The sequence below is a fragment of the Camelus ferus genome, chromosome 6 (assembly GCF_009834535.1).
Source record: "Camelus ferus isolate YT-003-E chromosome 6, BCGSAC_Cfer_1.0, whole genome shotgun sequence".
NCBI lineage: Eukaryota > Metazoa > Chordata > Mammalia > Artiodactyla > Camelidae > Camelus > Camelus ferus.
This window is the reverse complement of record NC_045701.1, coordinates 89,155,948-89,178,753: the sequence shown is the minus strand read 5'-3', so window position 1 is coordinate 89,178,753 and position 22,806 is coordinate 89,155,948. Positions and strand designations below refer to the sequence as shown.

The 22,806-nt window shown below is 60.5% G+C and overlaps 1 protein-coding gene across 2 annotated transcripts in view; it reads left to right on the top strand.

Moving 5' to 3' along the window:
- CCDC85C (coiled-coil domain containing 85C) overlaps positions 1-22,691 on the top strand; it is a 78,984-nt gene extending 56,293 nt beyond the window's left edge. The window contains exons 2-6 of one of the 2 annotated variants that reach the window (XM_032482612.1): positions 2,260-2,333; positions 12,907-13,011; positions 17,651-17,746; positions 18,660-18,758; positions 19,582-22,691. In XM_032482612.1, the coding sequence (XP_032338503.1) occupies positions 2,260-2,333; positions 12,907-13,011; positions 17,651-17,746; positions 18,660-18,758; positions 19,582-19,671 (464 nt within the window). In that variant the 3' untranslated portion in view covers positions 19,672-22,691. Of the gene's footprint in view, positions 1-2,259; positions 2,334-12,903; positions 13,012-17,650; positions 17,747-18,659; positions 18,759-19,581 lie in introns of both variants that reach the window. The other variant, XM_006184206.3, reaches the window with a different exon arrangement.
- The last annotated feature ends 115 nt before the right edge of the window (positions 22,692-22,806 follow it).

Genomic DNA, 22,806 nt, shown 5'->3' with positions numbered 1-22,806 from the left:
GGCAGTGCGGGAGGGACCGCACTCAGGCCATCGGTCACACACAAGTGGCTGATTCCTCCCCCAACTTCAGGGCTGTGCTGGGCAGTGCATCCGGGGGTGGGGCTGTGGTGATCAGGGACTCTGGTTTGAGGCTGTGCCCAAGGGTTGGGCAGTAATGGAGCATCTGGGGAGATGCTTCACCAAGAACCACGTCTTATTTCAGGGACCTCTGCTGTCAGCCCTGCTCAGAGAGGCCGAACGCTCAGATCCTGATCACTGACCTGCGGGTGGTGGGGAGAGGGTCTGGAAATTCAGGGCCTGGGCCTCCCCACTCATCTGCCAGCGAGTGGAGACTTTGTTCCTTGTGGCCTCCTCATCTGGAAAACAGAGATGATACTTGCTTGGTCCCTGCAAGGCTGCAAGGAGGTGCCAGATGCAGGGGCTGCCGTGCATCCCACATGGGGTAGACAGTCCCCTCCCACCGACCCCACCCAGAGGAGGACCACACAGAGGTCCCTGGTTGTCTTAACATGTGAGGATGAAAGAGCTGGGAGGGTCTTCACAGTTTATCTTGTCCACTGTTTCCCAGTTGGCGTTCCAGGGAACCTTCCTGCCAGCAGCAGGTGGAGGACCCAAAGGGTTGGGGAGCCCAGGCTACACCCCATCTCCCTCACATACTCAGAGGGCCCAGCACCCCCTGAACACTGAGGCCCTTCCCATAGGTCCTGTTTGTGTGGGTGGGATGTGGAAGGGAGGTGGGAATGGCTGGTCAGTTTAGGCAGATTGATGGGTAAATTGAGGTCGGGGGCGGGCACCGGACATGGATTGTAATGGCCGCCGAGGGTCTCCTGTCTGGGAAGTGAGGGGTTTGTCCAGCCCTGGGTGTGGGCACAGGGTCCAAGTGGGAGGCCTCTCCTGCCTGGGGTCACCACCTGGGGTCCAGCTCCCCCTCCGCCACTGCCCTGCTGTGCGCTGTGAGGAAGCCACTTCAGCTCTTGTAGGGCACACAGCAGGCTCCCAGCAGAGCTGCCCTGTGGCTGCCGGGGTCATCCCCAGAGGTGACTGTGGGCAGGCTGTTGGGGCGGGGCCTCTCCCTCCCTGGGAGGCTCCACATTCCTGAGAGGTGACTGGTGTGGAGAGTGGGGTAGGCGGGGGAAGTCAGTTGTATCATTAAAGGAAGGAGCTGGGCCTCCCCCATTCCTGCCCAGGGCTGGGCTGAATGCGCCTGGGTTTGGTCCAGGGCTGGTGGACAAGGCTTCTGGCGGTCCTTCTGAGATGCTTGGGGAACAAAGTGACCCACAGTGGGCAGGTCAAGGGCAAAGAGGCACCTGTGCAGGAAAGCCGCCTCCCGTCACTGGGGGCACCTTGGAGGACAGTGGTGCCGATGGGCAGGAGTGTGCGGGACCTGGCCGAGCTCCAGGCCTGGAAGGTCATGGCATTTGGGAATGGGGCCAGCCCTGATCATGGGGCTGCACAGCCCTTGGGGAGGTGCCCCTCCTGTCACTGAGGTGCTCAAATCCACCTGTGCTCCCTCCACACCTGCATCTGCTGTGACTGGTCCCCTGCCCCGCCTGCCCCAACCTTCCCGTCCCCGTGTTCCGCCTCCCTCCCCCTGCCCCTCTGCCTTGGCCTCACCCAGGCAGGCTCCCTTGTCCTGGCCTGGAGTGACTTTGTCATTACTCTTCTTTTCTCAGTCTATTTCCAGCCGGATGGGGAGGCAGGACCCGGGCTGCAGGTAGCCCCAGTGGTGGAACTTCTCCTGCTTCTGCTGTGGCCGCAAAGTGGGGTCAGCTTGGCCAGAGAAGCTGAATTTCACCTCCTGCTGCAGTCAGAAATGGGGCATGCATGCTTGGGGCCGGCACCCGGCCCCTGACTGCAGGAAAGGTGGTGGCTTGCCTGTGTTATGTTCCCTCTACCCACCCCCCCCCCCCAAATTGTAGAGGCTCCTAAGCATTGGGTAGGATGGAGACATGGAAGCCCAGAGGCTGACTCGGCGTGTTTGGAGCCTCAGGTCCCCACTCTGCAGGGGAGGGGCCTCTCTGGACCCTGGACCTTGGTGTGGGCTGCCCCTGGGCGAGGGTCCCATCAGGGGATCATTTGTGAGAACTCTTTTTGGACTCAAATTGGCCTGGGACAAGCTAATGAGGGTCCCCCTCATCCTCTTTCTGCAGGTCCAAGAAACCCAGGCTCAGAGGCCCACCTGAGGGGAGTAGGGGCGGCGGGCTCTCCTGCTGCAGACGGTCTGCCGATGGCTAATGTGCCCGCTCTGTGTTGTTACAGATCCCTCGTCCACCTACATCAGGCAGCTGGAGACCAAGGTGAAGCTGCTGGAGGGGGACAAGCTCCTCGCACAGGTAGGCTGACTGTGGGCCCTGCCACCACCCACCTCTCCAGTGCCCACCCCCGGCCCCAGCTTGCCCCTCACCACCCACCTGCCCCCAGTCCTGCCCAGAGCTGCCTCCCAGGAACTGGGTTGAGGACCTAGTCATTGCTCTATGGCCTCTGGGGAGTCCCTCTTCACAGCCTTTCCCTGTCTGTCCCCTCAGTGGTCTGCGAGCAGGCACGCCCTCGCTCAGACCCATACGGAAGCTTGCCTGCACCTGCCGCGCCAATTTCTCCCTGGGCTGGGGCTCACCCTCCTCCCTCCTGGGCCTGGCCTCATCCCTGGCATCCCAGCTTAGGGACGGCGGTTAGAAGTGGGTGATGAGGGGTGCAGGGGGAGGTGGTGCAGGGTGAGAGGCGGGGAGACGGGCATCTGTGCCCTTGCTGAGTGCGGCTGGAACATGAGTGGGGGGCATGCTTGGACGGCCAGGACGAGGCGGGGGTCTTCCCTTCTGTGGGTGGGGGTGGTGGTGGGAGGTGTAGTCAGCCTGGTTGGGATGCCCAGGGGCCATCTGGCTTGGCCAACCCGCTGGCCTCTCTCTCCCTTGTACTCATTCCTGGCTTAATCTCAACATCCCCCTCCCCTGCCATGCCCATTGGCCCACAAGTAGCTGGCTGGGATGCCCAGAGCATTTCTCTGGGAACCAACCCCAAGGAGGGCTCAGCTGCCTGGCCCCATTGCTAGGCAACCAGTGGGCTTGGTGCCACTGCCCTGCGCAGGCACCCTCTCTGCCCGCTGGGCGGCTGCTGGGATGCTCATGGCCCCAAGTGCAGCCCCACAATTGCCATCCCACGCCTCGCTCCTGCAGGGGTTGCATGGACAGTTCCCTGAGCCTAGCAGGACACTGCAGAGGGTATGGTTCACATTTGGATTGTCCCTCCCTCCTCCACACACCACAACCACACCCCACATCACACACATAGCCAGGCTCTGAATTGCAAGGCCTGGTTTTAGACTTCATGTACTCGTGTCAGGTGCTGTAGGCAGAAGGGCTTGGCTGCAAAATGTGCCGGCTCCTTGGGGCTGGCGAGGGTGGGGAGGGGTTGGGGTCTCACTTGGCTGTGGGCTAGGGCTCCTTAGACCCAGACACTCCGAGTAAGTCAGATCTGGGCTGGTCCTGGTTGCTAAGGAGGGGGTGTGGTGTGGGCTGCGGGAGCTGCAGGCAGAAGTGATTGGGGGGGTGGGGGCAGCATTAGAACTTGTGGGCCTTTGCTCTTGAGTTGGTTCCCGTCCAGTGAGTAGGGGAGGAAGTCCCTGACTTCAGCCACTGTACAGCAGGATGAAGGCCAGGACTGCGTTCCAGTGGCGGAAGCATCGGGTTAGGGGGTCTGAGGGGGGCCAGCAGCCATGTGAGGCAACCCTAGCCTGGCTGTTCTTTGTGTCAGTGTTTCTGGGGAGAAGCAGGTTGAGAGCTCAGGCCCCTAGTTCGGGATGCTGTTGGCAATGTTGTTCTGCAGTCCAGCAGGGCACTGCCTGTGGTCCTGTTTCCAAGGTCAAGGACAAAAGTGTCCCTTGACCCTGTGACTCTTGCTCTTCTAGGCCACACTGTCCCATTGGGAAAATACACCGAGTTCCACATGGTGGACTTGGCCTTGGACTCGTGTGAAACGTGCACGTGCTCAGGCCGCAGAATGGCAGCCCTTCCTCCTCCTTCCCCCCTGGTCTCACAGGGAACTGCAGGCAGAAGTGATTGGGGGGGTGGGGGCAGCATTAGAACTTGTGGGCCTTTGCTCTTGAGTTGGTTCCCGTCCAGTGAGTAGGGGAGGAAGTCCCTGACTTCAGCCCCTTAGCTGTGTCCCCTTGCCCGCCACCCACATAGGTAGAGGTGGAGGTTGGCAGGGACCCTATGTCTGGATCATCAGGGGTTCAGCTGCCACCTGGGCAGAGGGTGGGTCTGCCTGGTCCCCACTTCCGCAAGCCTGCTCTGACCTGTTCCCAGGGATCAGACTGAGGGCCTTGTCCTGGAGGCACTAGCAGTAGGGATCTGTCCCCAATCTATGCCCACTTTGGGTCATGCATGCTCTCTGGGCACAGACAGAATTTTGCCTGGACCCAGGCTTCCCGGCTGCAGGCGGTTAGAATGGGCTTTTGCATGGCTCAGTGCTAGGACAGGAGAAGTTCTGGGAGCTGAGCCCATCCAGTGTGGCAATGTCCCAACTTTCTTATTTCCTTAGGAGAACTTTTCTTTCTCCCTAAATGAAGCCTGTGAAGCTGGGCTGCTCTGGTGACAGCCGTGCGTGCTTGTGTGTGTCATGGGGCTGGGGCACCCTGGACCCATCCCTCGTCTCTTCCTCACAAGGACTCTGCTGGTGGGCGGGGGTCTTGCCCAGGGTCTCCCAGTGAGCAGGTGTCAGAGCCACACCCAGCATCCCGAGAAGGGGGCAGCTGTGTGACACTGGGCCTTGGCCCACCACACCCAGTGCATTGCATGCCCGCCTGCCCTGGTCCCCTTGCTTCAGCTGAGGGCTGCTACCTACAGACTGCAAAAGCACCCAGGGGCCGGGGTGTTGGCAGGGCATCTCCAGGGGCATGGATGGGGCTCTGCTGCCCCTGTCATCTGCTGCCGCCAGGGCTGGGCCTTGAGGGTGGGTGGGTGCTGCTAGCCCTGGAGGAGGGCATTGCTGTTCTGAACCACACAAGAGGAATGAGAAACGGTGGTGAGAGAAGGGCCTCCCTGGCCTGCTCAGGGCTTCCTGGCAGCAAGAGGCACCTTGTTTGCCTTTGGATTCCTGGGGTGGCTTGGATGGCAAGAACTTTGAGGACCCTCAAGCCACTTTCTCTCTCCCGGTCTCCATTTACTCACCTGTAAAGTGGGCGCTCACTTATTCACTCAGCGTGTAATTGATCACCTGCTGTGTACGTGGTCTGGGGGTACATGGGTGACCAGGCAGCCCTCAGGGGGCTGCCTCATGCTTGTCCTGGCCAGCAGGCTCCCGGGTAGGGCACTGCTGGAGGACAGCAGAGGTGGGGAGAACTCCGTGGGCAAGGCTCGGCTCACGAAGAGAGCTCGGGTCCCCAGTTGCCCCAGGTGGCCCAGCACTTGCTCTGTCTGCCCGCCCCGTGGGCTGCCCTCTCTTGCTGATGGAACACTGGGGTTTTCCCTGGTGGGGACTGGCCCTGACTCCTGCTGGCCTGTCAGCCACTCAAGGACTGGGCTGCAGGGTGTCAGTGGTCACAGCTGCATCTCCCGTGCCCAGCTGGACCTGGTGGGTGCATGTTGAGGAGCCCTGACTGCGCCCCACCTGGTCTCCTAGGCCAAGAAGGAGGCTGGTTCTTGCCCAGAATAAGGAAGGTCTGCCTAACCAAAGGAAAGCTCTTTCTAGGGTAGCGACTGTGTCATCTTGGGAGGTGATCAAGTGTGGACGGACGGAGAGGGGATGGACGATCATGTTGGGGAATACTGAAGGAGACTGCTGCCGGGGTGGGATTCTGGCCTCGGCCTCGTAGGCTGTGGCTTGTGAGACTTCATGATTCTGGCACCTACGTCTTGTCAGTGTAATCAAATTACACAGACACTGCTAGCTCTGTACAAAGTGGAAAATCTGCCTTTTGGCAAAAAGCAGGAGAAAGCAATTATTATTCTTTTAACTGTCTTCAGGTGACGTGGTTTTGGTGGCAGGGTAGAGGGCCTCTGTGGCTTCCCGTCCCCCACTGCCCACCCCTCCCGCCACGGCCTCTATTTAACTCCAAAATAGCTTTAATTAAAAATGTGCCAGAGTGTTCACAAGCTAAATTACTGTATTGCAGTTCGTATTTTCTTTCTCATGTCGGCTTTAAAATTTCATCAACACAGCTGCTTCCCCTGCGACGATTCATCGTGAGCCCAGCACATGCTATGATTTTCCTGGGGATTCTGTGCCTGGCCGGGCCGGGCTGGGGGCGGCTGCCGTTGACGCGGGGCCTCCACTCTGTCATTCCCTCCGTTCACTTCCCTGCTGGGCTCATAAATGAAGGCTCCGCGTGCGCCCAGAAGCCAGCTTCACAAAAGAGCAAGAAACACTCGGGCGCGAGCGAGCGGGCGGCCACCTAGGGGAGCAGAGGCAGTGGCCCAGGCCGGCGGCTGTGAACGGCCCAGCCAGCTCCCCTCCTCCTCGCCCCTGTGTCCACGCTCTCCATCCTGCTGGCCACACAGGAGCGCTGAAGTGACCCCGGGAGTTACACAAGCGTTGGTGGGGAAACTGAGGCCTGGGTGGAGGAGGACTTCCTGGGACAGGTGATTGTATTAGTTTGATAGGGCTGCTGGAGGTGGGGGGGGGGGTGAATGAAACAACTGAAATGTATTGAATGTATTGTCTCATTGTTCTGGGGGGCACGGGGTCCAGGGGTCAGCATATCAATTTGCTGAAGACACAGTTCAACCTGTAGGAATGGTGGTGTTGGCATGGTGGTGTAAGAAAGCGGGTTTGGACCCTGGGGGAGTCTGGGTACAGATAATCCCCAGCATGCACCTGCTGTGTGGTTTTAGGCAAAGTATTATGTCTCGGTGCCTTGGTTTTCTCACCTGTAAGGTGGGGATAATGGGGGTGTCTGCTAGAGCACGTGCCATGCTGACCGGGCCCCAGGGGGACCAGGCAGTACCTGCCCTTCTCTCCTTTTCCTGTTCTTGGGAACCTAGGATTTTTCGAGTTCGGCCAGACTGCTCCCATTCAGCCAGGTACGGCCCCTAATGAGCTGCTCCTTTTCCCACTTTGTCTGGGTTTTGAACCATCCAGGCAGGGGGACAGCGGAACAGTCTGCCACCATCTAAGCCCGTTGCTGACGCCTTAGTCCTGTTTCCCGTGTCCCCAGGGAGGGTTGTTCCACTTGGATGGTTCCCTTGCCCAAGCCCTCGGGAGCTGCTGGCCTCCTGGTGTTTCTGTGATGGCAGCTCTGCTCGCGGCATCTTCTGTGACATGCTGCTTTGTTGACAGGCTCTGAACCATGCTTGCTTCGCTTGTTTGGTGTCTGGGGTTGGCTGTCAGGTCCCTGCCCCCTCTGTCACAGGTGACAGGGTCTCCGGAGGTCTAAACTGCTTTGTTAGCAGAACCTTAGAACCAGTCCAGCCTCTTCCTGAGTCACAGAGGGAACCTCCTCTGTCCATCATCCGGGCAGATAGTCAGCAATGTGGGCAGGAAGAGACACTAGGAATTCCACCTCTGTCCCCTATTTCCAAGGCTTAACCAGTGTCCACTGTGAGCTACACGCTGGGCAGGTCAGCATGGTGAGGGGCAACCTCAGAACTCTAAAACCAGAGGGCTTGGTTCACATCCCCAGAGTGCCGCTTAACCAGCTGGGTGGTGTTGGGCCAATGGCTTAATCTCTCTGTGCCTCAGTTTTCCCATCTATAAAATGGGGACACTAATGGTGCCTGTCCCAGGATTAAAGGTTAAATCACAGAAAGCACCGAGGACCAGGCTGGCTGGCAGTAAGGATCATGAGTCAGCCATTGTGACCTCACCTGTGGGCCATCCAGCAGCTCAGTGTCCTTCTGGACTCCAATTTACATGTGAGCAGAGACCTCGGAGGTTGGTGAGTTGCTCAGATCCAACAGCCACAGAGGAATTTGGATTTTGCAATATCTGCGCCCTCCAAAGTCCTCCACATCCCTCTGCGGAGGTCACTTGGCCTGTCCCTCCCTCACCTCGTCGGAACAAGCAATGGTCTTGCCGAGGGGACCCAAGAGGGCTCAGCGGTCATCGTGGTGGATGAGACCTGGTCTGTGTGTTGCCCGTCACCCACAGGCTACGTGTCCTGGGCAATACACACAGCTGAGTTTGAAAAACGGGATTTAGGACCCAAAATTGCATGTGGAGGAGGGGAGCAGTGCTGCTGCGGATGAGAAGTACTAGTTCTACGTTAACCACATGTACAGTCTACACGGCCTAATCTGAGCACTAATTCCGTGGAGTCCTCTGAGCCCCTGGTCATGCTGCAGCCCTTTGTTTAATAGGCTGCAAATGAGTTCTCTTAAAATTAAAGGGAGAAGAAAAGGTCAATCTGGTTGTAGGACCTCTGTGTTCTTGGGAGGGACCTCGCAGGCCACCTTCTCCCCAAGGACAGAGCAGAAGCCAGACGCCTGGCTGGCTGGGATCTTGGAGTGCCTCTCAGAAGGACAGCTGTTCTGTTGTGGGCCACAGGGCGGGCCCCAGTGTCCAGTGCCTGGAGTGTCAGTCTTTGTTGAATATGGAGTTTCTAAAGGCATGGGGCTCCTGTGAGGTGCCTTGGGGACCCCCACCTTGGCCCTTGGATTCCACCCCTCCCCACTCCAACCCAGCCAAGGTCCTGGTGGCTTTGGTCTAATGGGTGTCCCGGGGCGGGAGGGCAGAGATGAGGTCGTGGTTGGCGCTGGCTGGGTGACACTGCTCTCTTGCCTTCCAGCTGCCCCGCCCCTACGGCCGCACGAGAAGCTGGCTTCAGGTAGAGCCGCCTGGCGGGACTCGTTTGCAGTGATGTGTGGGGTGGGGGCTGCTGGGGGTGCTGTGTGCTGCCCTGCCTGCTCTGGGTACTCCCGCAGTGCCCTCCTGTCCCTTCCTCCTGGGAGCTGACCACCACCCAGGGTGCCCTGGCCCTACCTGTAGGACCTCTCCCAGCTGGTGGCAATTCCTAGGTTTTCAGAATAATGGCCAAAGAGTTATGAGAAAGCAGCCTCTCATGGTGCTCCGCCTGGGCCCCTTCTCTCACTGGATCCGCCCAGCTTCCGAGGACGGTGGACTGGTCGTGATTCCCGCTTTGCAGGAGAACCCACAGACGAGGGGCTTGCCAAAGCCGCGGGAGTTGGCGCTGGCTCCTGGCTGGCCCAGGTCCTTGAGCGAGGTTCCCAGGGTCGCCTGAGGGTGGGAAGAGCCCCATGGAGCCCAGTGCTGGGCTCCCACCCCCACCGAGTGGTGCAGCCCTGCCGCCCCTCAGAGGGAGGTGTTACGTCCTGAGTAAGTAATGGTTCTGGAAAGCAGGCCTGGTGTCATTTGAGATCGGAGATGCCAACACCTTCCTGTGTCATGAGGGCTGGCAGGCTGAGGGTTGTGTCCGATGTCACTCTGGACCGTCTCCTCTGAGGGGGTCCTGCTCCTGGTCACTGCAGACACGTTGGCTCGGGGGTCCTGGGTCTGGGGGTCCAAGCAGTCACCTGTAGGCAGTCTTCCCAGTGAGGACTGCAGGCCCCCCTGTGTCAGTGCTCACCCTGAGTCCGCATAGCTGCTGGCCTCACTGCACCTGCTGGTGCTGCCTCGCTGCCGGGGTGCACACAGTAGGTGTCTCTTGAACACATCCTGTGATGGCATACGGTCCACTCGAAGGGCTGAGAGCCCTTTGGGAGCAGGAAGCCAGGGTGAGAGTAGCTGCCTCTGAGCCAGCCTAAAAAGGGTCCCCCCGCCCCCATGCCAGCAAGGAGCCCCAAGTGGAGGGGCATGGAGGTGGGTGGGCCGCCTCCTTTTCTCTGAGTTTCTCCCTTGGCCCATTTCTGTTCAGCACCTCCTCTGACAGTGCCCCCCTGATGTACCTGGGAGTGGCCCCCAGGGAGCCCCACAGCTTTGCAGGTGGGAGCCCCCCCGGCTTTGCAGGCAGGAGCCCCTGGGAAGGCGATGGCTGGGGTGCTCCTGCTGCTGGGACCCTGGTCGCAGCACCACGGAAGCCCAGAAATGCTGTGGTCACCTGAGTTCACACAGCCTGGCCGTAGCCAGCTCTGAGCTGGGGAGCTGGCAGTGACGGTCCTGGATGGAGGCCTGGGGCGCCCTTAATGAGAGAATGGGGGCCCCTGCAGCCTCCCGGGTCTTCCTCTCGGTCCAGAACTCTGGTGCTGCCCTTGGAGGCGGGTACTGGATGGGGTGGACAAGGCCCTGCAGTATTTGCACACCGGATCTTTCCCTTCCCTTTTAAGGATCTGAGCACTCCTGCTCCTGCTCCGTGTGTCAGATCCGCCGCCCCGTGTCCTGAGGGACCCACGCCAGGGAGGCTGGGGCAGGGCAGAGGAGGTGGTGCACCCTTCCTCCTGCCCTGTCTTTGGCCACACGCGCCCCCAGGTGTGGGCCCTGCTCCCTTGAAGGCCACTTCAGCTCCGCTTGCCCTGAGCAGTGGAAACCTAGGGATTTCATTCTTCCAGGGCACCAATGGGCAAACACCAGGATTTTTAATTTGGATTTAAGTGCAATTATGATTCCTCATTTCGATGCATCATTAGCTGTGTTGCCCGTAATGAGAGCTGTGTGTTCCCGCCAGCTTTGTGGCCTGCTGATAAAGCTCTGTGGGCTCACAAGTAATGCTTATAGACATCACTGAAGGCAGGGGTGGGAGTTGCATGCTGCTAATTAAAATCTCCCCCATCCGCCCTGCTCACACACCTCCTCCCCAAGAAATTGTCAGAGTTGGGGGAGTAGGGAGGAGACACACAAACCAGTGTTTTAAGTAACAACACACGGGCCGCTTCTGAACCCATTTGGTCCAGGGCTGGAGAAGCTGTGGAGGAGGTGAGGCTCGGCCCAGAGCCTATACTGTGTGCGGGTAAGGACAGGGCGCCACCCGCTGTCCTGGCCCCAGGGGTTGGTGGGTGTGTGTGTGTATGTTGGGCCTTATGCCTGGTCTCTTGGTGTTCTCTCTCCGGCCTGGCAAGGCAGCTGCAAGTGTGCCGGGGCCCAGGTGGGTGGCCTGTGGCCCCAGGTGTGGACGTTCAGTTCGAAACCCACACCCAGGTGTGCTGGGTTTAGAACGTGCTCTCCACTGGAGACGATTTTGTAACTGTCTCTGAGCCCTGGCCAAGAAAACAGTTCGGTTTAGGACTTTAGCCTTTAAGTGGAGCTGGGAGTGACTGCCCCACCCGGGGAGGCAGGGGCGCCCTGAAGAGGAAGTCCCTGTGGCAGGGTGGGCGAGTGCTGGGTAGGGGGTGCAGAGCCACTTTCTCTTTGGGTGCCTGGTGGTCAAGGCTCCACTTGATCAGACAGACCCCTGGCTGGGCCTGGGAGAATTAACATGTCTTGGGCCCTAAAGCCTCTTGTTAACCAAAGCAGGACATGATGGGGCGTGGCAGCCCCAGTTTACTGATAGAGCGCGGTGCTCAAGGTCCCTGTGAGACCCTGCCACACCTTGGGGCCACCATGGGAGGGTGGGGCCCAGCTTCTCTCCCCTGGCCTTGGGTCACACTCTGGTCCTCTCTAGACCACGGGAGCAGCTCTCAGCTGGACGGCTGTTCTCTGCTCTGGCCGGCCGGCACCTGGGATGGGGGTGGGTTAATCAGAAGAGTGACTGCCTTTCTGAAAATGGGGTGCCTTCCTTTATGAGACTTCACTCCCTGACCTACAGACACAGGGGCCAAGCCCTTGAGACCGTGAGACCTGGGAGGCTGACCCGGGGTCTGATGGGGGTGGCGGGACCCACGGAGCTGACGAGGCTGGAGGCCTCATGAGAAATGGGGGCCTGGGTTGAGGGCTGGCAGGAGGGAAGCGGAGTGTGTGCAGGTCCCTGTGGGCAGAGCGCCAGGGGCTGATGAGCCGGAGGAGGGACCCGCGGTGTGGCTGCTGCCCCATCTCGCTCTCCCCAGCCCTGGCTTCATCCCCTTAAGGTTCATCTGGGCAACTCAACAGCCTGCTGGTTGATGAGACATTCCGCTGCATTTTATCTGCATTTTATCTGTGTTCCCGCAGTTCCTTTGAAGTAGAAGAGGGTGTTTGGGTCAGAAACACCACCTCAGGGTCTTAGTGACACAGGGGCCCGAAGGCAGAGGCATCTGCTCATCTGGACCAGGGGCCTGTGTTGGATTGAGCACGGCCCCTGGGTCCTCCCCTCTCCGGGTCCAGCTTCTTGGGAGGAAGGGTTTGCCTTGCCCCAAGGGGAACCACCACCTAAAGCCACGTATGTGCTTGTTCGTTCATTCACCCCCCTCCCCCCCCCACCCCAAGCTCACCCTGGGCAGTAGTCAGGAGCCCTGCTCTCACTGGTTCCTGTACCTACAGAAGGCCGAGGCCCAGGGCTCACACTTGGGAGCTCTGGTCCGATGGTGGAGGCTGTGGGCAGTGTGAGCAGAGCATTGTGCGGGCTCGCCCTGCGGACACCCCCAGCACCGTGGAGGCCGGAGGACTTCCCCATGGACTCGGTCCCCATGATCTGGGGAGGGCACTCCCCAGGCCTTGCGGGGACCCGAGTGCAGGATGCTGCAGCAGAGGACTGAGCGTACGGGGTGGAGAGCCATGCACTCATGCACTTGATTATTCAGCCATTCGGCAAACGATTATGAAGCACACAGCAGGGAGCGAAGTGAAGCCCCGGCCTCCGGCTCCTACACTGGCCTCCGGCTCCTACACCTGCGTGGGGAGGCAGATGTAAAGGGCTCCTGATAACAGCAGTGAGGAATAGATGAAGCGGGGTGGGGGAGGGAGGGCCTGGGGAGGGGCCTCCAGGCAGGTGCGTGGAGCAGATCAGATAACCTGCCTTTCCTGAGGGAGGGAGCCCCGTGGAAGACCCAGCAGGAATGGCTCATCTTGCGGAGGGGACAGCAGTCGAGGTCCTGACGGGGAACAGTCCTGGGACCCTCAGCGCCGCCCCCCCACCTCTAAGCTCGCTCCCCGTCTCTCCCACAGCAGGCAGGCTCTGGAGAATTCCGGACGCTGCGGAAAGGCTTCTCCCCATATCACTCGGAGTCCCAGCTCTCCAGCCTGCCGCCCTCCTACCAGGCTTCCCTGCAGAATGTAAGTGCCCCTCCCCCAAGGGTCCCTGCTCTTCCCCTGGGGACCCAGCGCCTCCAGAAGTGGGGTGATGCTGAGACCCGCTAGTGACCTGCCGGCCGCGTGGACAGCTCTTGGCTGAGCCGGGGTTGGGATTCTCCACTTCTGCCCAACCTCCTTCCAGGTCAAGGCGTGGGCTCACAGCCAGAGCGGCCTTCCTCATCCCCTGCCTGCCCAGGACAGGGCCTGAGCCCTGTTCCTTGGCCCTCAACCCTGAAGCTTTGTAAGGCCCAGTGTGGGGCTGGAGGTAGAGGCCCACCCCGGAGGGACATTCCTGGCCCAGCCGCAGTCTCTGTGCAGCTCATGAGCCTGGGACACAGCAGGGAGAAAATATCCGGCTGGCGCTGGAGCTCGGGGTGGGGCTGCAGTTTATATACATGGGGGTCGCTACCCCAGGCTTTGTAACGGAGGTAGGGCAGGAGCCCAAGTTTATGATCATGTGCTTCATTATCAACGGGGGACCTCCGAGGTTCTCCTGGCTTCTCGCCTTGGCTCTGACCTGCCCTGAATGGGAAGGGAGGGCGGCTTGGGGCCAGCTCAGGACCGCTCCCTGTGCATACACGCCCATCATCCCTGTGTGACTCCTCGTGTTCAGAACACAGATTGATAGAAGCAGAAAGTCCCTTAGTAGTTGCCGGGGGCTGAGCGGGGAGGTGGGTGGGAATGAAAATGTTCTACTGGATGGTTATGCAAACCTGTGAATACGCTGAAAAGCGCCTCCCAAAACTCGTGAATTCGCACGTGCTCTGGGGATGTGTTTATTAAGCATCTGCCACTCGCAGTGCAGGGCAGGGCCCTCTCCACACACACAAGCCCCCCAACAAGGCAGGGGGCCTCACTGTCCCCATGGAACAGAGGAAAACCGAGCTGGCTTGAGGTCACTCTGCAAGGCGGGCCTGGACTCTCCCCCAGGGCCCCGGCCCTGCCGTATCTCCTCCACCCTGGCTGGCAAGGGTAACCCCCGGTGCCCCCCGCCCTGGGCCTGAGCGCTCTGCTGTTGCTCTTAGAGGCTCTCGCACCTTCTCCAGGAATGTAGCTGCTGGCGCTGTGCAGGCAGCAGGGCCCGCTGACGGCAGATAATCCAAATATTTATCCGGGAGCCCCGTGGCCGAATGAGGCCCCTATAGCTTCGTGATGAAGGCTCTGAAAAGCTCAGTCTCACCCCCACAGGGCGGCTCTCTAGCCCTTCATTCCCTTTGCACTCTGTTCATACTGCTGATTTGTGGAAATCCTAGCAGCTAGCCGTGCTGTGCACCGAAGCCTTCTCAGTGAGCTGCAAACTGTAAAGGGCTGTGCATACTTGGCTGGCTCCTGTGATGTGCCAGGCCTGCAGGGTATGAGCAGAGGGCACTCACTCCCCCAGGCTGAGTGAGCCTCTGAGGCCTTGACAGGGCTGCTCAGTGCCATCTGAGGCCAGGAGGCTTCCGGAAGGCTTCCTGGAGGAGGCCTGAAGAGGGGCTCCGTGTGCCCCCTTGAGACTGCCCTGCACACCACGGCTTGTCACCCCACTTCGGAGGGAAGGAAGCTGAGGCCCAGGGGGTGGACAGGGTGGTTGGCCAGGGTCACGTGGTGAGTGTGTGCCAGCACTGGGCCAGCCTGCGCCTGGAGACCAGGGGCTGGCATGAAGCTCCACCAGGGCTCGGGGGCAGGTCCTGGGGTCGGGGAGAGGGTTAGGATGTCTTGCGAGAAGGCTGCTGAGGTGGCAGGAGAGAGACAGACGAGGTGGAGGCTCAGGGGCCAGGCCTCTTGGGGTGTTTATAGAGCCCTGGAGAGCCTGTCTGGCACATGGCCATAGGGAGAGTGAGGCTTGTGTGGGGAGACCCTCTGCCCTGAGTCTGGGGGGCACAACCTCTTCCACACCTGGGCATGTCTTCTGTAAGGCGACCTGCAGGTTTACACGTCAGAGTCCTGAGGTGAACAGGTGACCCTGTGGGTGGTGACAACCCCCCTCTGCCTGGCTGGCTGTCCCCCGCAATCCCTACCCTCTTCCCCCACTGTCTGCCTGTCGGTGGACCCGGGTGGGGGGTGGTGGAGGGGGCTTTGTGCTCATGAGCCTTCTGAGGGGAGCAGGCTTTTGACAGGTCCCTCCAGGAAACTGGTTTCCCTACTGTTTTTTAGTCCATTGACTATTTTTATGTGTCCATTTCAGTGGTTTTTAGTGCCTTCACAGATTTGTGCAATCATCACAGGAAAACATTTTCATCACCCCAGAAAGAACCCCCAGACACATTAGCAACCCCTCCCCGTCCCACCTCCTCCCAGCTCCTGGCAACCACGCATCTACTTTCTGCCTCTGCTTTTGCCTTTTCTGGATGTTTCACACAAACAGGATCATGTGATAAATATGTCATTCTGGGTGACTGGCTTCTTTCACGTAGCGCCATGTTTCAGAGGTTCATCCACGTGGTAGCCAGTGTGAGAACTTCGTTCCCTTTTATCGTCAGGTAACATTCCATTGTGTGGGTGCCCCCGTTTTGTTTATCTGCCCATCAGTTGCTCTGTGTTGGTTTGTTTCATTTTTTTGCCTGTGGTGACTAGTGCTGCTCTGAACACCCCTGGGCAGGTTCTTGTGTGGATGCCTGTGTTCGCTTCTCCAGGGAGTTCACTCGTCTCCCCGCTTTTGGCATCAGCTCTGGAGTCCCACAGACCTGGGTTGGAGGCGCACACCCCTTGGTTACTAGCTGTTTGGCCTTGGGCAAGTCGTGCAGCCTTACTCTTCTCCTCTGTAAAATGGGCACATAGAAAGATGGGTTGTCATCAGCGCTCAGTGGGCTGCTCTGCTCCAAGCGGGCACTTAGGAGGCCGGAGGTGTCACTAGGCTTTCCAGTCTGCGGTCCTCCCCAGCACGGGAGGCCTTTGGGGATGAGCTGGGCTTGGGAAATGCTCTGAAGATCACAGTCCTGACCAGTGTCCAATGGTGGCTTTACTTACAGGACCCCGGGGCACATGCTCCTTAGTATCTGCTGTCAGTGCAGTGAGGTGGGCCAGGAGAGCTGGATTGCACAGCCTACCCTGGCTGCTTTTGGCTTCCCTCCTGCCTTTGCTCAGGAGTCAGCCCCCTTACAGAGCAGGCGGTTCAGGGAACCCCAGGTACAGACTGGACTGAGGCCAGAGGTGCCCAGGGTCAGCCACCTTCCAGGGCTGTATGTGTGCAGCTGTCGCCCCCTGCTGGCCTTTGTGGGGAGGGCAGCCTTCAACCTCTGGTCACACACCTGTGTGTGGCCCACCCCCCACCTGTCCCCCTCACCCCCCCTCACCCTATTTGATTTGGCCCCCATGTGATACACCCGACCTGGGCACCAGAGGCCAGGCAGCTGGGGAAAGAGTGTCCAGACTCCACACACCTTGGGAGGCAGGGACCCTTGCTGTTGTCCAGACAAGAAAACCGAGGTGCAGAGTAGGTCAGGCCCAGCTGTCTCGACTCCACGGTTGTGGGGTCTGCCTTCTGCATGGAGTCAGGAGCCTGGTGAGCCTTTGAGGTCCTGGGAGCAGGTCCAGGCCATGCTAGCAGGTGGGGAGAGTGCAGAGTTTGGCTGCTGGTGGCAGAAAGTTCCAGGCCCCGATGGTCCCCGCACAGTGCAGACCAGCTGGACAGGACCCCAGGGCGATGGCCTCATCAGCTGAACTCACTGAGGCGGCCAGGGCGCTGGAGGGGTCTTTGGTGCCCACTGGTGGAAAAAGAAACCAAGACTCAGACAGGGAAAGGACAGCCACAACGCCTGGGTCTCTCCTGCCCCCGCACACACCCTGGGGCCTTCTTGGCAATTGCCTTCTGGCTTCCGGCACCTGTGGGTTCTCCTCAGGCCCACTCCCACTGTCTTCTCACCTCTGGTTCCTTCTGGCCCTGGGGCTCCATCAGTCTCCTCGTGTGTGAGCTCCTTCCGTGTGGCCCTGAGCCTTTCTTGACCTTACTCTGGGGCTGGGGTCCTCCCTGCAGCCCCAGCCAGAAGCCCTGCCTCCTGCCCTATGGCCACCTGGGCCAGTGCCCCTTGTAGGGGAGAAGCTGGCCTCTGGGCCAGCAGGGAGCCAGGGGACTCGACCCCTCCTCTTTTGGCTTTGTCCCACAGCCCCCCAGGCGGATGTTGCAGCTGGGTACCCTGTTGCCAGTTAGAGTGCTTGCCGAGTGAGGTGGCCTTTCCTGGGTGGCTGGACAGGACTGGGAGGGTCAGGGCTGGGAGGCCGGGCTCAGGGCTGGAAGTCCCAGGAGTGCCCTGGGGGGGCAGGGCCTGGGGAAGGGAGAGGGGGCTTGGGAGTCCGGCCGCCTGGGTTTGGAGCCTAGGCCCTCTGCATCCTCCTAGGTGATCTGCAAGAGAGAGAGAGAGAGAGAGAGAGAGAGAGAGAGAGAGAGAGAGAGAGAGAGAGACCTTCCACATGGCTGTTTAGAGGAGCCTGCGGGCTGGGGATGGGGTCCGGGTGCTGCCCCTCTGTCTTGGCCCAGTCCTCCCACTCAGCCTCCTTTCCCCATCGCCTTGGCTCCCATATCCTCCTGTCTGGGCCCTGGCCCCACAGACTCAGGGACCTCTCCCAGCTGCCGGTCGGTCACACCTATGGCTGCCACCTGGGAGCCAGCCTGGGTGATCTAAGTTGCGATTCCTTCCCACAGGGCCCAGGTTGCCCGGTTCCTGAGCTGTCCTCGCCCCCCTCCGCTGGCTACAGCTCTGTGGGACAGAAGCCCGAGGCCGTCGTGCACGCCATGAAGGTGAGGGCTGCACCCTGCCCAGATCCTGCTCTTTCGGGGGCCCCAGGTCCCTGGTGCACGAATGGACCCTGTGACCTTGGACCCCACATTTGCCCTCTCTCTGCAGCAGAGTGGGGACTTTGGTCTCTGGGGGCACTGGGAGGCCATGGCTGACTGCAGCACCATGGGGTGGGGGCGTCTGGAGGTGCTGAGTAGTGGCAGCTACCACCCCAGCAACTGGTGAGGCCTTGGAGTAGAGGAGGGTGACCCTCTCTCCCCCAGTGTCAGAGAGGTGTGGGCAGGACTGGGACTAGGACAAACCTCAGTCCCCGGGGCCCAGCTCTTCTCCTGCCCCCTGCTCAGGGCCTCCAGGTGTGCCCCGGGGCACGTATCCCCAGCTGTGCCCCTCCTCCCTTCCTGGGTCCGTGCGCCATGGATGCTACACGCGCATGCACGGACGGACACAAGTGCACGGTGCCCCAGGAGGGAGGCCCGGTGCGCGGCTGCACAGACACCGCGCACTTGCACCCATGCGGGCGGTGACTTGGCCCCCACCCCCAACGTGTGTGGGCCGGGGCTGCCCTGAGTCCCTAGTGGGGAGCCTGGGTTGGAGTGAGTCCCCCTGTCTGAGGGCAGTCCCCACCCACCTATCCATGCTGCTCCCGGGTGACCCGTCCTCAGCTCCGCCCCACTGCTGACGTAGGGGTGCTGCTGCCCTTGTGTGGCATCCACAGGGTCACAGGGTTGAGGGGAGAGGACACAAATGGAGGAAGGACAGCCTGGCTCTCAGGCCCCTCCACGCCCCCCGACTCCAAGGCCCGCGGCCAGGGATCCTTGGTGTCTGTTTGCAGCAGCAGATGCTAAGGCTCAGGGCGGCCTGCCCCAGGCTCGCCCAGTGGCCTCTGTCCTTGACCCTGGGGCCTGTCCCCTGCAGGTCCTGGAGGTACATGAAAACCTGGACCGGCAGCTCCAGGACAGCTGTGAGGAGGACCTGAGCGAGAAGGAGAAGGCCATTGTCCGCGAGATGTGCAACGTGAGGCGCCTCCTGGGACCGGGCATGGGAGGAGGGCGGGGGTGGTCCATTGAGGCCCCATGTGGCCACGACCCGTCTGGTGGGGAAGGGGCTGGTGATCTGGAGGGCTTAGGACAGGTGCAGGGGCTTGGGAGCCCTGCCACCTCCCCTCCCCCTACTTTCCCCTCCCTCCATGTTCCCTTCCCCCTCTCCTTCCACCCCTTCCCCCTACTCCCAGAAAAAGGGGTCCTTGATCTCTGGTCCTGATTGTCCCATGTGTCCTGACCCTTGGCCCCTGTCCCATCCCCCGGCACCTGTCTGGCTACCAGCGCACAGGTGGTGCTCAGACCGGGGCTGTAGGCGGGGCCCTCTACTTCGTGGGACCCTCGAGCCTGGGACTGCCTTGGCTTTTGGAAGCCGGGTCTGCGGGAGGCCGAGCATCGTCCCTGGACCTGCCTGCCAATACATACAGTCTCCTTGGACCCTTGTGGGAGCCGGCAGGGAAGGTGGTTCACAGGGGCCAAACACCCGCCTCACTCGGGGTAGGGTGTTCACAGTCCCCCTCCTGTGCTGCCTCCCGGGTCTGTAGGCCCCGCTGGACAGCCATGAGGCCAAGTCTGCACCCCAGGGGTGACCTGCTTGGGGTGGGAGGTGCAGTGGTGAAGGTGGTTGTGCAGAGACCTGGTCTGAGGGTCACTGGGCCTCCCTTGGCCTCCATGTCCCCTTCTGGCCCCATGGCTCTGGGGACAAGAGTGATTCTGAAGAGCAGTGAGGCAGTGCGTGCACACAGGCCCCTGTGTGGGCTCAGGACCGGCCCTCCCCTCACGGCTTGCCCTCCCCACAGGTGGTCTGGAGAAAACTGGGGGACGCCGCCAGCTCTAAGCCCTCTATCCGGCAGCACCTGTCTGGGAACCAGTTCAAAGGGCCCTTGTAGGGCCGTTCCTCTGTGGACGTGGACTGGCCCTGCCTGGGGTCTGCAGACACGGGCAGGCCCTCGCACCGAGCCACTGTCTTCTTCTTCTGTGCTGAATTGTACATAGTACGCTGCCTGCCACAGCCTGGCTGCCACGGGTCCGATTCCATCTCCCGCCTCTCACACCAGCACACCGGGAGGACTGTTTCCTGCAGCAGAGCGGCCTGGACAGCCTTGTTCCTGCTCGGGGGCCCGGGCTCTGGGTGCCACTGGCGAGAGGCTGAGGCTGCTCTGAGATCCCAGGCCCAGGGACTGGCCCAGGCTGTGCCCAGCTTTGGTGGAGGGGCACCTCATCAAGCCCTTCACCCCTGGACGCCACCTGCACTGGACAGAGGCCACTGGCAGCTGGACTGACGCACGGGGCACCACTTCTGACCCCCTGCTGTGGCCTGGACGCCGGCTTGCTCAGCACTGGGTCCCGAGTCGCGGACAAGGCCCCTCCTCTGGCCCCTGTGCCCAGGCTCTCTGCTGCCAGCCGCTGCTTGGCTTTAGAGCTCATGCCCCCCACTCCCAGACACACACTCTCTGCTGTGGCCCTCGCCTGGTGCCAGGCTGTGCCCTATCTTTGGGGGGGGGGTCCCTCCTGCCCAGGGCCTGAGGCACCTCCATATCTGTGTGTCACATAATGAGACATGCACACCCCTCTCTGCCTGGGTGGCACTGGGCCACGGCCGGGCCTCTGCTCAGGAATGGTGTTCCCCAGAACCTAACCCCTTCCTGGATCACTGTAGACAGAGCCACGTGACTGCAGGTGAAGGACTTCCCTCCTTGGGAGGGGCCCACCCTGGCTCTGGCTTTCATTTTCCTGTGTGACCTTCAGCAAGTCACTCAGCCCCTCTGGGCCCCTGGTGGGAGAAGGAGGGCTCAGAGGTTCTTTCAGCCGTGCCCAGGGTTGGAGGCCATCAGCTTTAGTCAGCCTACTGCCTCTTCCACAGCACACGAGCCGCGGGCGCCTGCCGGCTGGAGAGGCCGCTGGTGAGTGGGCCGGGGGAGCCAAGGCCCAGGCTGCCTCCTCTGAGGGCTCGGGGATCAAACAAGACCTTCAGTGTAGAACGGTCAGGTTTAACTGTAAAGTGAGACTTGAATTTTAAAATGTGTGTGGGACAGTGCGGCCCAGAGGGGGTGAGTGACCTGTGGCTCATTGCAGATCAGATCCCAGAGCCTGGAAGGCCAGGCCAGGCCACTGTTACTAACGCTGTAGTGACCAGCCCTGGCGTCCTCTAGCTGTTGCACGTTCCTCCATCACCATCGGACTTCCTCACTCTTCAGCGGTACTTAGAGCTGCGTGCAGCTGGCCATCAGGGAGCCCAAGGCTGTCTTGGCGTCAGGCAGGCCTCGTCCAGGCTCACGTGAGGGATGGGGACCAGGTAGGGGGTGGACGAGGCCACCCTGTTCCTCTCCCCAGTGGGGACTCCGAGCAGCTCTTACCGCCTACCTGCCATCGGTGCCCTTGGATCGATGCTCTCAGGGGAAAAGCCCGAGGCCCTCACTGTGCCCAGGGAGTGGGAGGTGGGTGCTGTGCACGGCGACAGGCACAGTCCTTTTGCCCTGAGTGTTACAGGGAGCTGTGGGCTCTCCAGAAGGAGGTGGCTCTCAGGTTAGGCGGTGAGCTCCCTGTCACTAGGGGTGTGCATCAGGAGCTGGGTGAACATCCTTGGTCCTGGTTCGGGGTGATTCCTGCCCAAGTGGGCGGCGAGCTGGGTGGCAGAGGCCCTTTCTGGGTCTTTAAGTCCAAAGAACTGCAGAGCAGCCCAAGGGGTCATGAGGCCCTTTTGGGTGGGAGCCGCGTCTGGGAGCCCATGTGTCACGCTTGGGCCACTTTGGCTTGGCCACCACTGAAAATAAGCAATAAGTCAGGTCTCCTGCAAACTGATCCCAGGGAAGAGCAGCCTCAAAGGGACCATTCCCGCTGGAGGGAAGTGACCCGGCCCCTGATGCTGCAGTGGTGTCCAGGGAGCCGGTGACATCTGTCAGAGTGGCCTCCCACCCACCGTGGAGACGGCACCCTCCAGGTGCAGACGCCTCCTCCCTGCCCCTGCTCGTGTCCTGGAGCCAGCCGTGCACAGGGTGTCTTTCTAAGACAGAACTGTGCCTGAGACAGTCCTCTCTCTAGCTCCCCTGCCTGCCCTGCCGCAGCACAGGGCGCAGCTGCAGTGGGAGCCAGGCAGGGAGGGTCAGGTGGGTCTCACTGCAGGGGCCAGGTCAGGGTGAGTCCCTCTGCCACGAGCAGGGAGTGTGCGGAAGGTGACCCCCCCCCCCAAATCTGGAGCCTTAGCTCTGAAAGCTCATGGTGGGGGTGGGGGTGTTGCTGAGCCTGGTGTCCTTTCATAAGGCCCCTTTCTCCTTCAAATACTGATTCTAGATGACATGACACCGGTGCTGTGGCTTCCGTTCCCACTGTGAGGGATGTCACCCAGCCTCATCCCAGGTGGCCAAGCCCATCCTGGAAGTGGAATCCGCTGAGCACATTTTTATCCAAAAGTTATTAGCTACACATCAGCGTTTAAAGAGAAAAAAGTGACCTTTCATTTTTTTTTCTTGAAAACTTGAGAGGAAACAACACATACTACTGATTTTTTTTTTTTTAAGAAACAAACGAAATGCATGACTGCAGAGCGGTAGAGGTGTATATTTTTCATAAGGGGGGGGGTAGTATTTGTGCTGCTTCGTGGGGATGGGCGAATCTCCTGGCTCCCGTCCCCGGGCCGGCAGCCCAGCTCCATCTTCCGGAGGATGTGACGGCCGAGCGCTGGGCCGCCCCCCGCCCCCCCCCCGGCTCCGGGCAGAGCCGGGGGCCCTGGACTCCTGGGCCCGTTTCTACCTTCTGTTGAACCACTTTGATTTGGGGAGAGAAAAAGAACTAGAACTTTTTGATAGTGTGGTAAAAACCTTGATTTGAACTATTTTAGTAAAGGAGTAACAGAGAAGATTGTGATAGTGTCTACTTTGTGCTAGATAAATAAAGGGCCTTTGCGAGCCTCGGTGGTGGCGCGGTGCTCATCTGTCCCTGCGGCGGGCTGGCTGGGCAGGGCCCCGGGTGGGAGGCTGAAGACCATCACAGCCACTCAGTGGCCTCCGTCTAGTCACAGGCCAGAA